The sequence below is a fragment of the Oncorhynchus tshawytscha genome, linkage group LG17 (genome assembly GCF_018296145.1).
Source record: "Oncorhynchus tshawytscha isolate Ot180627B linkage group LG17, Otsh_v2.0, whole genome shotgun sequence".
NCBI lineage: Eukaryota > Metazoa > Chordata > Actinopteri > Salmoniformes > Salmonidae > Oncorhynchus > Oncorhynchus tshawytscha.
The window spans coordinates 19,496,396-19,511,976 of record NC_056445.1 but is presented as its reverse complement, the minus strand read 5'-3'; the positions used below and the strand labels follow the sequence as shown (position 1 = coordinate 19,511,976).

At 44.5% G+C, this 15,581-nt stretch overlaps 1 protein-coding gene across 12 annotated transcripts in view; it reads right to left on the bottom strand.

Moving 5' to 3' along the window:
* LOC112217034 (protein phosphatase 1 regulatory subunit 12A-like) overlaps window positions 1–15,581 on the bottom strand; it is a 70,496-nt gene that overhangs the window by 10,318 nt on the left and 44,597 nt on the right. For 5 of the 12 annotated variants that reach the window (XM_024377262.2, XM_024377257.2, XM_024377259.2 and 2 more), the window contains exons 10-21: window positions 14,158–14,265; window positions 13,037–13,300; window positions 10,373–10,464; window positions 9,857–9,976; window positions 9,139–9,291; window positions 8,606–8,773; window positions 8,225–8,383; window positions 7,314–7,404; window positions 6,498–6,680; window positions 6,100–6,301; window positions 3,173–3,306; window positions 2,835–2,900 (exon numbers count right to left, since the gene is read on the bottom strand). In XM_024377262.2, the coding sequence (XP_024233030.2) occupies window positions 2,835–2,900; window positions 3,173–3,306; window positions 6,100–6,301; window positions 6,498–6,680; window positions 7,314–7,404; window positions 8,225–8,383; window positions 8,606–8,773; window positions 9,139–9,291; window positions 9,857–9,976; window positions 10,373–10,464; window positions 13,037–13,300; window positions 14,158–14,265 (1,740 nt within the window). The remainder of the gene's footprint in view (window positions 1–2,834; window positions 2,901–3,172; window positions 3,307–6,099; window positions 6,302–6,497; window positions 6,681–7,313; window positions 7,405–8,224; window positions 8,384–8,605; window positions 8,774–9,138; window positions 9,292–9,856; window positions 9,977–10,372; window positions 10,465–13,036; window positions 13,301–14,157; window positions 14,266–15,581) is intronic. The other 7 variants (XM_024377258.2, XM_024377267.2, XM_024377266.2 and 4 more) reach the window with 4 other exon arrangements.

The window sequence follows — 15,581 nt, the reverse complement described above, 5'->3', positions numbered from 1 at the left end:
CACATTCTTTTGTCCATTATTTTTGTAAATACTAAATTAAATGTACTGATAGGTTAGTCATTTTCTTGGCTTCACAAAGGTCTGCCTCCTTGACTTGCAAAGAGTTGACAGGGCTAGATGTTGGACCAATCAGTGTCTGCCCCCTCATTGCCGAGCCTCTCTCCTTTCTCATAGCACCTGACCACTCTGCACTGCAACAGCGCCATCATGGTTTGAACAAGGTGCGCAATGCCAGTCCACACAATACAGTCATACAGTTAACACTGAAAAGATTAGTGCCATTTATTTACCCATAGCATAGCTACATCTGCGTGCTTTTATGAGTTCCTGTGGTGCGTAATGTGCACGTATTGGATAACGTCCCAATCATTTTGGCCTGTCTTTAATGTAGGGCTCATAATATGCATTTAAATCAGGCTCAGGTTGCATCAGGCTTGAATGTTCAAATCAAAGCTCTAATCATAACCAGACATAGGTCTATTTATATGCTTTGAATGACACTTCCGGTTTTGATGGGGAAATACCAGGTTACACGGGAGAAAAGCGATTTATTCTCAGGATGGAGCATTTGTAAAATACCAGGAAAATATTCAACCCTGATTGCTAGGTGACGTTAGTTGACTGTACCTGAACCAAAACTCTTGTATTGTTCATCCTATAGCTTGTTCTCCATCTTAAATGGTGAGCCAAAATGTTCAGCCCTTTCATTTCCAATGACTGATCAAAAGTTATTTTCTCATGCGCTCTCATCTCTCTGTACCAGACATATAGTGAACAAAATAGTTTGAAACATCAAATCGCAATACACATAGAATCGGGTAGAGTCGCTATACATATCATATCGCCCCTAAGTATCGTGACATCGTATCGTGAGGTCCCTGGCAATTCCAAGCCCAGGGAGAAACCCAAATCAACTCTGCCAGGAGGGAGCAGCTCTTCCTGAATGCTTTCCTATTTGGTGTTCTGTTCAGGCCACGCCCCAATGTGCAGCCTTCAACAACAGAGATATGCTGGCTTTCTGACTGGTTGCTCCGTCCAGCTGCCGCCCTCCTCCCACTGTGTGCGTCATCTGCAGCAAAGCGCCTGGCCACAACACTGTCTGCTACGCAGTACTGCACAGGACACACCCCTTCCAAAACAGGAAGACTTAGCCAGGGAGAATCCATATTATTGAACCTTTATTTTGACAAGTCATAACGAGACTAAGGTCTCTTAAAGATGAACTCTGCATAAATACATCAGATAAAATATACAAAATTACAAAAAGTATTCAAACAGATCTATTAGAGGTCACTTATCATTACTCTAAACTGACCAAGGAGGATAGGAATATCTCATTCCAGAGAGCTCTGTAAGTTGGTTTTTGTTACTTTTGTGGAACAAAGCAGCTTTACCCAACTCTGGAGCCCGAAAGGGCCTCCAGTAGCATCCAAGCCTGAGACTGGGTTTGGTGATTTTCAAGTATAAATTGAATCAATGATGATACAGTAGACATAGGAAGTTTCTACATGAGTCCTTTGTAGATAAAATGCTGCTCTCCTTACGTACAAAGAGGCCCAACCCACACACCAACCTTCCCCTCTCGCAAAGCTACAAAGGAACTCTATTGGGATTCTTTATCTATTATTACAGGGAGATGTCATGTCCACTAAAAATAAGTCCTGGCTGATGGCAGAATGTCTGATTTTTCACTGCATGTGAAAAAATAAAACCTTAAAATAAATACATTTGCCATTACTGCCCAAAAAATGAACTAGTCCAGAATATTTTCTCCTCCATTCGCAGAATAGTTTTCCTAATAGTGAAAACTGTCTGTACGTTCAACCTTTGACATAAAGAAGACAAATTTCCTTTGCATTTGAGGTCACCTTAGCGACAGGACAATCACAGGAAAGGAGGAACCATTAAACCCAAAGTCATCAGAAAGAGGGAGTCGTTACAGTACCAAAGCTGGCCAAATCAAGGAAAATCAGAGGCACTTGCTTGGCTGTGACTATAGACAAAGGAGAGCAAAAGAAGTTGATTGGGGTAAAAAAAAACAAAAAAAAAAAACTGGCCAATCACTAAAGAGCAAGTGTTTAATCAAAACTATCAGTCACCCAATAAATGAGCATGTCTTTCCTCAATAGTGTTCATTAGTCAGTATGTGCCGACATCAAAGTTTAGTTGGGTAAAAGTTAAATCATCCTTTAGTTTGGGTCTCCGCCTGGAGGTTGGACCACAGTTGCGATAAAGAGGTCAATGGAACTCAACCAAAACAATGGCAATGCCATGGAAACAAGTAGTGGAAAGATCTGGAACATCCTCATAGCCCCCCAGCAAAAACAGCCTATATTTAGGCTATTGTTGATTATGTATATTTCACAATATGTCGAGGTATAAATCTGAGCATAATACTAGTAAGGTTGTCAAGCACAATATATAAGTCCATGTCATCGGCAATCAATCAATGGGGTTCATGACATACACACACTGACACTAATGTAGACATGCCTTTCAGTTAAAAACTACTGACTTCCCATAACCAATTTCTGAATGCTAGCTATGCAAACATCGCATACAAAATGTGAGTTAGCATTTACTTCTTCAAAAAGTGAAACGGGACAACTTCTAAAAGTTATGCAGCGAAAATAGCCAAATATATCCAAATCAGACTTTAGTAACCACCTTGAGCCAGTTTCAAATGAATACATAAAATACGGAATATCCACTTAGTTTGATCAGATTTGTTGAATTTGCGCCAATGGGCGAGTCACTGCATCCTGCGTTCCAATGACCTCTTTGCAGCAACTATTCCGGGTTTATTTCTGCATGGTTGTGTGGACTGAGGTTACCTGAGGTTCACCCTTGATGCTGCCTTCCTCTGAGTCCGCCGACTGGTCTGGGTCATTGTCATCACTCTGGAATACAAGGAGGGAAAGGAGGTCAGGAACAGCCCCGGGACAGTTATCCTCAATAAATCCATAGCCCCAATCAGCTAAATCCAGAGGTGTTTCATGAGGTGCACTTCAGTGTAGTACCTCAAGAGTGGTTGTACTGCTAAATCTATAAAATGGCTTTTTACCTCAAAACTGACATGTATCCTTATTGCCTTATGGGTGGGTCAAGTGGGCTCTGATCATTACACTTGATGCATGTCCACATGAAAGTGTCAGTGTGTAATGCCACAAACCCCATCTTGGGTCCAGAAAGACACCCCGGTGGAGCGTCTCTTCTCACGGGGCCGCCGGCGATCACGTATGGAGCGGGGCTGGGACTTATCCTCTCCCTCCTTCTCCTCCTCCTGCTGCTGCTTCTTGTCTGATTCTGTCAATCACAGAGAGATTGAGTGAGACACATGCACCTGACCCAGCACATGGGGTCAATTCCAATTCTGTATCCTGTTTACATTGTCAAATCAAAATCACCCAATAAATTAGCATGTACTTCATCAATAGTGTTCATTATAGCCAGTATGTGCCGACATCAAAGTTTCATTCCATCAAAGCTTAGTTCGGTAAAACTTAAGTTCAATCTTTGCTTTGCGCCTCACAAGTGGCGCATCGGTCTAAGGCACAGCATCGCAGTACTGAGGTGAAACTACAGACCCGGGTTTGATCCCAGCCGGGCCAGGACCCATGGGGCGTTGCACAATTGGCCCAGCGTCATTCAGGTTAGGAGAGGGTTTGGCTGGCTGGGATTTCCTCGTCTCATTGTGCTCTAGTGACTACTTGTGGCGGGCCATGCACCTGCAAGCTGACTTCAGTCGGCAGTTGGACGGTGTTTCCAGCGACACATTCGTGCGCCTAGCTTCCAGGTTAAGCGAGCATTGAGAGTCAAGGTCATGTTTCATTTAAGGCATTTCATTTTTAGGCAACCCAATCCTCTCCCTGCCTGGGTGGAATTCAGGTTAACCATTCTGTGCCAGGTGGCTATTAGATACAGTGCCTTCAGAAAGTATTCATACCCCTTGACTTATTCCACATTTTCCACAGCCTGAAATCAAAATGTATTCAATTGATAATTTCTTCCGCCCATCTACACAAAATATCCCATAATGACAAAGTAAAAACATATTTTTAGATTTATTGAAAATGTAATAGAGAAACCTAATTTACATAGTGGGGCAAAAAATGATTTAGTGAGCCACCAATTGTGCAAGTTCTCCCACTTAAAATGATGAGGGCTGTAATTTTCATTATAGGTACACTTCAACTATGACAGACAAAATGAGAAGGAAAAAAAATCCAGAAAATCACAATGTAGGATTCTTTATGAATTTATTTGCAAATTATGGTGGAAAATAAACACTCCACTCCTGCCCTCCAGTCATGTGAAATCCATAGATTAGGGCCTAACGGATTTATTTCATTTGACTGATGTCCTTATATGAACTGTAACTCAGTAAAAATATTTGTAGCGTTTATATTTTTGTTCAGGATAAATTAGATCTGTATTTCATCTTCACACGTTTTCTAAAAACATGTTTCCACTGTCATTATGGGATATTGTGTGTAGATGGGCGAGAATCCATTTAATCCACTTTGAATTTAGGCTGTAACAAAATGTAGAATAATTTTCTGAAGGCACTGTATATCTAATAATGATACATACTCCAGCCATACCTCAACATGGGAATACATTCTACATCAGTAGAACTAAAGCTTCTATTTTACAATGAATAGGTCTGCTGTTGAAAGCAGGAGTATCTCAGTATAATATTTGTGCGTATATGTGTGTCTACTCAGTCAATCAATGTACTGCTGAAAATGTGTCCGGAATGCTTACAGTTTGGTATGCGAGTACATACTTATCATACTGACACATCAAATGGCAGCAACAAACTCAGCAAAAAAGAAACGTCCCCTTTTCAGGACATTGTCTTTCAAAGATAATTCGTAAATATCCAAATAACTTCACAGATCCTCAATGTAAAGGGTTTAAACACTGTTTCCCATGCTAGTCCAATGAACCAGAAACAATTAATGAACATGAACCTGTGGAACGGTCCTTAAGACACTAACAGCTTACAGACGGTAGGCAATTAAGGTTACAGTTATGAAAACTTAGGACACTAAAGAGGCCTTTCTACTGACTCTGAAAAACACCAAAAGAAAGATGCCCAGGGTAATAAATTGTCATGTCTGTACTGTGAGACACCTAAGACAGCGCTACAGGGAGACAGGACGGACAGCTGATCGTCCTCGCAGTGGCAGACCACGTGCAACAACACCTGCACAGGATCAGTACATCCGAACATCTGGACTGAGGGCTTGTAGGCATGTTGTAAGGCAGGTCCTCACCAGACATCCCCGGCGGTTTTGTCTAGCCAGGGGTGATGGTCGGATTCGCGTTTATCGTCGAAGGAATGAGCGTTACACCGAGGCCTGTACTCTGTAGAGGATAGATTTGGAGGTGAGGGTCCGTCATGGTCTGGGGCGGTGTGTCACAGCATTATCGGACTGAGCTTGTTGTCATTGCAGGCAATCTCAACGCTATGCGTTACAGGGAAGACATCCTCCTCCCTCATGTGGTGCCCTTCCTGCAGGCTCATCCTGACATGACCCTCCAGCATGACAATGTCACCAGCTATACTGCTCGTTCTGTGTTTGATTTCCTGCAAGACAGGAATGTCAGTGTTCTGCCATGGCCAGCAAAGAGCCCGGATCTCATTCCCATTGTGCACGTCTGGGACCTGTTGGATCGGAGGGTGACGGCTAGGGCCATTCCCCCCAGAAATGTCCGGGAACTTGCAGGTGCCTTGGTGGAAGAGTGGGGTAGCATCTCACAGCAAGAACTGGAAAATCTGGTGCAGTTCATGAGATGCACTGCAGTACTTGCAGCTGGTGGCCACACCAGATACTGACTTAATTTAGATTTTGACCCCCCTTTGTTTAGGGAAACATTATTAAATTTCTGTTAGTCACATGTCTGTGGAACTTGTTCAGTTTGTGTCTCAGTTGTTGAATCTTATGTTCATACAAATATTTACACGTTAAGTTTGCTGAAAATAAACACAGTTGAAAGTGAGAGGACGTTTCTTTTTCGTGAGCTTATGAGGTTTAATACAATCCATAGTATTTAGAGATCTGAACCCGTAGGTCTGCTCTCATTGCTGACCTTTCTCAGTGTCCCTGGAGGAGCGGCTGTAAGAGGAGGTGATGCCGGTCAGGCTGTTGGGCCTGTTGAGGGAACTGGAGGAGGAGGTGATGCCGGTCAGGCTGTTGGGCCTGTTGAGGGAGCTAGATGAAGTAGAGGACGGGGTGGAGGCCGTGCTCAGGGTGGTGGCCGAGGTGGTGGAGGGACGGTAGCGCTGGTAAGTCTGGAGAGAGGAGAAAGAACAGGAAGTCCAGAATGGTTACTATCTTCAGATCAAACAACCTGGGCTTGAGGAAAACTGCAACAATAAAATAAAATCTCAAAAGTGATTGTCAGTTTACACATCAACAGTAAACTCATATGTTGTATTTCCAGGTGGATAATAGAGCATTGTAAATAACGAGGAAGCCATCACATACCTCTTCGAAGCTGCGGTACCTCGACCGGTAGTCGTCCTCCTTGGTTTCACCAGTCTCCTTCTTCTCCTCCTGCTTCTCCTTGTCTTGTTTCTCCTTCTCTTCCTTCTCCTCGTCCCGGGTCCGTATGGGGCGACTCCTGCCGATGGTCTTCTCTGCCTCTTGGAGGTCAGTTAGAGTCACACCCTGAGAGGAAATTGAGAGAATTTAGTGTATCTCTGACAAAAAAGGGTTGCAGGAGAAATGTTTTTTATTTGGCCAATTTAAATTTCCTCATGGAGGGGAAAAACTACAAAATGGAATTAAATCTGCGTTTTGGAAGAGGAAAATGGTTAACTAATTTCAGGCATTCACTTATTGCACTGTGAACATTTGGGTTATAAAAAGTGGACAATTTAACAGGGCATTTTAAGCTGAACCATATTTAGTTATTTCAGATAGTATTAGTGACAGCGTGGAAAAGGACCAGCCCAGTTTCCAACGGCTTGTAAACAATCTCATTAAAACTCGGCACGCTTAGGAATGTTTGCCAATTTATACAATGTTTATGTTTCCACAATAAAAACTGGCAACTTTTCGTATTTTTTATTAACAACAATCAGTTCAGCTATATTACCCCAAGCCACATTAAAGGCAGAATACTTGATAACACGTACATAACTTTTTCTGTAGAACTCATAGCAGAGAAATGGACTAACCAACCATTACAAAGACCAATAACAAGTGACTCAGTTGAAACTGCATTTATTGTAATACCAAGTATTTGGTTGGCCATTTAGGCCCAGTTCAGAAGCAGTCAGGACAGACGTCTTTACTAACCTGGGTAGACCGTCTGGACTGTCTAGCCTGTCTGGAGCGGGCTTTCCTCTGGGACTCCGACTCTTCATCCCGGACAGGGGTGAGGTACGACCTGCAACACAAACAAGGACATGCGTGAGGTATGACCTTGAACAAAAACAAGCTATAGCCACACATAACGATCATCGACATGGTATTGCTGTGAGATTAGGCCATTTACTTCAACAGTTGTCGACAACAATCTAAAATGACAAATCGAACATCCAAGTGTTTTTTCTGCTCACCATTTAATCAACCATATTCTTATTGTACTATCAGCTATGGAGATATTTAATCTCCTTTCACCTTTTATTTAGCGTTAGTCTCAAAATATAGCAAATATTGAGCGAGCAACAAGACGGGTAATTGTAACGTTCTCTTTGAAGAGGGAACGTGTTCCTTCATCCCACACAAAAATATCAACTCAATCACTTGTGAGCCTTGGCTAGGCCTTGAGAAACCCCATCTTCCTTATAAGGAGAACTTTCTGAAGCAGACAGGGTTCTAGAACCCTCCCAGAACAGGTGGCTTCTTTCAGCAGCAGTGATTTCACAGGAAGACGTGCTCTTAACCCCATTCATTTGAACAGACTCCCACTCCTCCTCCAGTGTGTACACACTGTAGGAGATCACACCCAATTCTCAAGTAGAGGCAATGCAATCTCAAACAGCACAGGATCTTGCTAGCTTCAAGATATTCCGCTTTCTGAGAGACGGCAGTTATTACATTGTTTCTAGTTGCATAAACAAGAGCTGTGTGTAAAATAATAGACAATGTGTTTATCAGTGATATCCTTGTTTTTCCCCTGTGGGTGTCACGTGTGGGCATCCATGTGTGTTTCCATGTTTGCATTTCAGAGTGTGTGCGTTTGTGTAGGCGGGGGGTGCGCGTACGTGCGCGTGTCGGACCTGCGTCTCTCCCTGCCGTCAGAGCCAATGATAGTGCCAGTAGTGGACGTGGTGGTGGTAGAACCAGTGTTAATCGTAGGGATGACTGCAGCAGACTCCTTCTCCCGCTCCTTTTCCCTCTCCGCACTCTCCTCTGCCCAGTACCTGATCCACACAATTGTACACAGGACTTCAAAATATGAATAACATTTTTACATTCATGTGTGTAGGGTTCTCCCAGGATTTTTAACACCTGAAACTGACATTTCCTGCAATCAAGATTTTTTTTTAAAATGGCCTTATGATAATAAAATAAGATGTACTTATTTTACATAGTGGAGCAATGCCCCTCATTCTTTGGGGAGATCCTTGAGAGTGTGTGTGTACCTGCTGGTGAGGCTGGAGGATCCGGTGCGGGTGGAGGAGCCCAGGCTGGAGAGCAGGCTGCGGTCACGGAAGCCGGTGGGCGAGGTAACAGACGAGGTGGTTGTGGTGGTGCTAGTGGAGGAAGAGGTGGTCGAACCCAGGTCTTCATGCCTCCTGCCAAAGGAACCACTGTGGATACCAGTGGAACAACAGTCAGATAAGAAATGAGAGAACAGGAAAGAGGGAAGGAGAGTGAAAGGTAGGCTGGACAGCTGGACAGGACCCATTACCCATAAAAGGAATGACACGTTATGAAAACTAGGCTATCAAAAACAGTTAACAATGTGGCCTTTGAAGATGAATTCCTCTCCGTTAGCCATTACCCATTATTCCAAAATGGGGTTGATCTCTCTTCAGTTGATGGGAGGGTCAAGAGAACACCAGTCAAAGACGCATGAAACTACACAACACTTATGCAGCCGAGACCGACAGACAGGTGACAGAGACAGTGGAGGTAGATAGAGGTTGTTGATCAGTGGGGGCTGGTAGTATACCTGCGGTAAATGCTGTAAGACTGGTAGTGGGAGGTGGGCGACTGCCAGGGTTTAGTGTTACAGGTGTTAGGGTCCAAGCTGGAGGCGGACGAGGACTTGGCTGGCACGTCCCGCGTGCTGCCGCTCCGCCCTAGCGTTAGCGTGTGGGACGTGCTGGAAGTGTGTGGAGGTGGGGGCGAGATAGGCATGTTAGCAAGGGGGCGCACACCACACACATTTACATAACATGTATAAAAACTAAGCTCTGACACGCTTGGTCCATGTCTTGGTTTCTTGGGCCGTAGTGATGGATTCTGGGTAATGTAGTTTTGGAACCTTGCAGGCTGTAAGAGCATGACAATGGCAGATTGTAATGTAGAACCTGATGTGTAGTATAGAGAAACTAAAGGCACAGAAACCCGACAGGACTAGTACAGTCATGCAGGAGACTGTGGCGTTTGTGACAGAGGTGTTGGACTGACTTGCATGGATTTTCTCAGTAGATGTTTGCATGTTAAGCATGTACGTGCACTTGTGTCAAATGACAGTGCGAAATCAAATTGACATGAGGAATGAGCAAAACTACTAAGAGTCAACTGAAGTGGAACTGGATAGCTCCACGATGTTGTTAGTAAGTCCAGAACTAGTACTGAATGAATGGAAGATGGTGCACTGATCTGGTGTAGTGAGTCGGTCAGGTTGAGGAATGAGGGGTAGCATATCGTGAAGCGTGGCTAACCTGCGCTGATAGCTGGGTGTTGTTCGGTTGGTGGAAGCGCTTCCTTCACTGTTCTTCAGCTCATCGTCCCAGCGTCTCCTGGTGTAGGAGCCGCTACGTACCAGACTAGCAGCAGAGTCCCTGGGATTGGAACCACACACTACAATAGCACCCAGGGCTCCACAATATGCTGGCAAGGACCCGCAGCCTTGTGCTACAAGTCAATACTGGATAAATCCTCAAATGTGCCTAAATGTAAATCAGTAATGACTAATAAAGTATCAATGATCGATATTTGTAACATTATATTCTAGATAGTCAATCTGATTGATGCTGGCCAAATGAACATTGAGAATATAATTTAACTATCTCCTACACTTCAAAGAAATATGTACGAGGCCACTTTTTAAATATATAGATTTTTCATTGTAAAGACAACATGCAGTGCTGCTTTGGGCCTGTAACACAACAGTGAACAGCAGGTGGTGCTCCTGTCTGTGTACTTTTCCCTTCGGAAGGACCACGCTGGCACTTCACCTGTTCTCCTTCTCGTCAATGTCTGATGTACTGGCCAGTCTCCTGGGGATGGTGGGGGCAACGTAGGCAAGTCTGGTTCCTTTGTCTTTTTCCTGCACATGAAACATTGGAGCCATTTGCTTGAGCTCCTAAACAAACACATGCTACATCTACTAACATTCTTCATGCATTGTCCCCCAGCCAACAAACCAGTTGTCAACCGACAGTGGATTTCAACTTCAACCTGGCAACGCAACTTATCAAAACAGTCTGGAATGGTGAACCATCAACTTCATATGAATGATGACATCCGTTTCAAATCATGCTATATGTCCAAGCAGCTGGACACACACGTGTATGTATCTCTCTCCATCTATATGTGTGTGTGTATATATATACACACACACACACACACATACATACATATACACACACACATACATTCATACACATTATAGCTCAAAAAAATAAAGGGAACACTTAAACAACAATGTAACTCCAAGTCAATCACACTTCTGTGAAATCAAACTGTCCACTTAGGAAGCAACACTGACAATAAATTTCACATGCTGTTGTGCAAATGGAATAGACAACAGGTGGAAATTATAGGCAATTAGCAAGACACCCCTAATAAAGGAGTGGTTCTGCAGGTGGTGACCACAGACCACTTCTCAGTTCCTATGCTTCCTGGCTGATGTTTTGGTCACTTTTGAATGCTGGCGGTGCTTTCACTCTAGTGGTAGCATGAGACGGAGTCTACAACCCACACAAGTGGCTCAGGTAGTGCAGCTCATCCAGGATGGCACATCAATGCGAGCTGTGGCAAGAAGGTTTGCCAGGTCTGTGAGCGTAGTGTCCAGAGCATGGAGGCGCTACCAGGAGACAGGCCAGTACATCAGGAGACATGTAGGAGGGCAACAACCCAGCAGCAGGACCACTCCCTCTGCCTTTGTGCAAGGAGGAGCACTGCCAGAGCCCAGCAAAATGACCTCCAGCAGGCCACAAATGTGCATGTGTCTGCTCAAACGGTTAGAAACAGACTCCATGAGGGTGGTATGAGGGCCCGACGTCCACAGGTGAGGGTTGTGCTTACAGCCCAACACCGTGCAGGACGTTTGGCATTTGCCAGAGAAGACCAAGATTGGCAAATTCTCCACTGGCGCCCTGTGCTCTTCACAGATGAAAGCAGGTTCACACTGAGCACATGTGACAGACGTGACAGAGTCTGGAGACGCCGTGGAGAACGTTCTGCTGCCTGCAACATCCTCCAGCATGACCGGTTTGGCGGTGGGTCAGTCATGGTGTGGGGTGGCATTTCTTTGGGGGGCCGCACAGCCCTCCATGTGCTCGCCAGAGGTAGCCTGACTGCCATTAGGTACAGAGATGATACGGTTGGCCCTGGGTTCCTCCTAATGCAAGACAATGCTAGACCTCATGTGGCTGGAGTGTGTCAGCAGTTCCTGCAAGAGGAAGGCATTGATGCTATGGACTGGCCTGCCCGTTCCCCAGACCTGAATCCAATTGAGCACATCTGGGACATCATGTCTCGCTCCATCCACCAACGCCACGTTGCACCACAGACGGCGAATGCTTTAGTCCAGGTCTGGGAGGAGATCCCTCAGGAGACCATCCGCCACCTCATCAGGAGCATGCCCAGGCGTTGTAGGGAGGTCATACAGGCACGTGGAGGCCACACAGGACATTACATCAAAGTTGGATCAGCCTGTAGTGTGGTTTTCCACTTTAATTTTGAGTGTGACTCCAAATCCAGACCTCCATGGGTTGATAAATTTGATTTCCATTGATAATTTGTGTGATTTTGTTGTCAGCACATTCAACTATGTAAAGAAAAAAGTATTTAATAAGAATATTTCATTCATTCAGATCTAGGATGTGTTATTTTAGTGTTCCCTTTATTTCTTTGAGCAGTGTGTGTATATATACACACACATATATATCACACACGTTTGGGGTCACTTAGAAATGTCCTTGTTTTTGAAAGGCACATTTTTTTAAACATTGATCAAAAATACAGTGTAGACATTGTTAATGTTGTAAATTACCAGCAACCATCACTCCTGTGTTCCAATGGCACGTTGTATTAGCTAATCCAAGTTTATCATTTTAAAAGACTAATTGATCATTAGAAAATCCTTTTGTAATTATGTAAACAGCTGAAAACTGTTGTTCTGATTAAAGAAGCAATAAAACTGGCCTTCTTTAGACTAGTTGAGTATCTGGAGCATCAGCAATTCTGGGTTTGATTACAGGCTCAAAATGGACAGAAACAAAGACTTTTCTTCTGAAACTCGTCAGTCTATTCTTGTTCTGAGATATGAAGGCTATTCCATGCAAGAAATTACCAAGAAAATTAAGATCTGGTACAACGCTGTGTAGTACCTTCACAGAACAGCGCAAACTGGATCTAACCAGAATAGAAAGAGTGGGAGGCCCCGGTGCACAACTGAGCAAGAGGACAAGTACATTAATGTCTAGTTTGAGAAACAGATGTCTCACAAGTCCTCAACTTGCAGCTTCATTAAATAGTACCCGCAAAGCACCAATCTCAACAGTGGAGAGGCGACTCCGGGATGCTGGCCTTCTAGGCAGAGTTGCTAAGTCCTATAGGGTCAGATGGGCACTGAGGCCTGGGGTCAGACAGTGTGGTGTTAGTTAGCTACTGACCTTCTCTTTGTCCTTGTTGTCCAGGGAGGAGGAGAGGCGGGGGCTGGAGGCCGAGCGCATCACCCCGGCCGTGTCCTTCTCCTTCTGGGCCTCCTTGGTGGCCGTGATCTCCGCCAGCGCCCCGTAGCTGCCAGTCTTCCTCAGGCCCAGGCGCCACGACGCCGGGGACTCGTCCGATTTCTTCGTCTTGTCATCCTCCTGTTTATCTTTAGGGGAGACCTCTTTAGGAGAGACCTTACCAGCAGGGGACACCTGCTGGGCCACCTGGGGGGGAGAGAGGAGAGAGGGGTTCGTGGTTAGCTTAGACACGTTAATAAAGGGGTTTATTCAGAAAGCAGACGAAGGCAGCAGTCCGGGGTTTAGTTTTCTTGGGTAAAGAACACAGAGCAGTCCACAGAGGTTAATCAAGAGGTCAAAAAGCAAAGGAGTTTTGGTGTGGAATGAATCTGCAGAGGCTACTGTCTGATCTCTGGCAGCACAACAAAATGCAGGGGATGTTTTGAGTAGAGGCGCATGTTGGAGGGGGAACCAAAGGTCTGGAGACATGCTTGAGACACCACAAGTGACTTGTACCCCTAGAAATAACATAACCACGTCTAGGTCGACGGCTCCCTTGAAAAGACATTGGACTCCCTGATACAATAAAGGTAAAAGTAATAAACTCCGGTATTAGACTTTTGACTGAGGGACAGAGTACAAACTCCTTACTCTCAGCAGCAGTGGCAGGCCTAGAATCAGACACTAAAGAGACTAAACACCATTCACTGATAAACTCCAGTTAGTGCATGGATGGATGGTACTGGTTCAATTCAACCTGTTAGGGTTTAGAGGGCTGTTAAGTCCTCACAAGCTATGGGCACACTGCACACATAATGGCTAGAGACATATCAAATAGACAATATTTAGAGCACATGAGCCTACAGAGAAAGCATTATAGAACTGTGTTTGAAGACACATGCAGAAAATAAATGTTTTGGCGGGGAAGGGACTGTCACTAGGGGGGTTAGCAAGAGTGTTGACTGGATGGGCTATTGGGGTCAGGTGATTAGGCAAGTTGCTGTTTGGTGGGAAGGCAACAAAGGCATGGTAACTAATAACTCTGGAACACACCAATGCCTCACCATGGGTTTTTTGGGCACAAGAGAAATGCCAGTTTTGCGCAAGCCTTGACGCCACAATGCAGGACAGCTTGGCTCCGCCACAGGCAAGAGGGCAGTAATATAATCAGACTAAAGCCAACCAAGACAAGAGCCATGATGAGAGAGGGGCGGACAGAGAGAAAGAGAAACAGAGTAGAGAGACAGAAGCAGCAGCAAAGACAGACAGTACCTTGCACAGACAGAGACAAAGACATATTTTAAGGCCTGATCACACCACACAATGTTTACTGACAAGGGGGTCAATCGTTTCTATTGGTTGAGTGAGTGATCGCTCTCGCAGGACACAAGGCTTTTTGAAGAGACAAGACAATGCTAGTCTCAAAGTGGACATTGTTAATCGTTTTGATCACTCTCGTTAGACAGTGTGTGTGTGTGTGTGCTAGGCATTAAAGTAGGAGGGGAATAAGGGCATTTCTACGAGAGATAACAGGAAATATGGATAACTAGGATAGTGATAGGTATATTTCATAGTCTGGACTTCAGCTTGAATGCAGAGTCCAAGAAAATGCAATCAGATGGAGGATACATCCAATGGGAGAAATTTCCATGGGCACAAAACTTGACAATTTAAAAACGTGACCATTTAAAAATATTGGACTTCAAAGTGACGTAAAAACAGTAGTAGTATAGACCAGGAATTGTTTGTAGCGTAAAAGGTTTTTTTCCCTTCTAGTTCAATGATACTGTGCCAGTGGTGTTGAAGGAAAGACAGTACGTTTGTAGTATCATTAGGATAATGTGGTTAAGTCTCCCGCCTCAGTTCTTATGAGGGAATAAATCAGAAGTGCCCTCTGAAGAGAGTAACAGGTCTACACTTAAATACACAGTATATGGACTGAGGTCACCGAGTACATTCAGTCAGCTGCAGCGCCACATCTGCACTGCAGAGGGCAGCAGACAAAGGGAAACTGTGGGGCCATTTTTTAACGATAAAATCACATCCTCATTGTGTCTCGTAATAATCAACACTGCTAAAATATCTGACTGATGACGCCTGGAAGGACACAGGTAAGGCCAACAGTGTTAGTGTACCGTTAACATTGTAATGACTACTCACCCCCATGTACAACCACTGCCATGTTTGTTGAAGACCAGATCTCCAGTTCTTCAACTAATCGTAACTCACGCCCTGGGCCTCTGTGACACTTGTGTCTGTTCAGTGTACCGCAGGCGGTGACAACAAGACCTACACAAGTGTTGTACTATTCATGTGACAAATCCAACGTAACCCCCTTTATGTAAACTCTGTGTAACTTGAGCCAAGCGTGAAGTGTGGGTTTGTGTTAACGCTTTAACTAAATAAGACATTGAATTATATCGATCTGTATACCGGTGAGGTGTCTAGATGTCTCATCTCAGGGCCTCGCGTGAAAGCTGCATACATA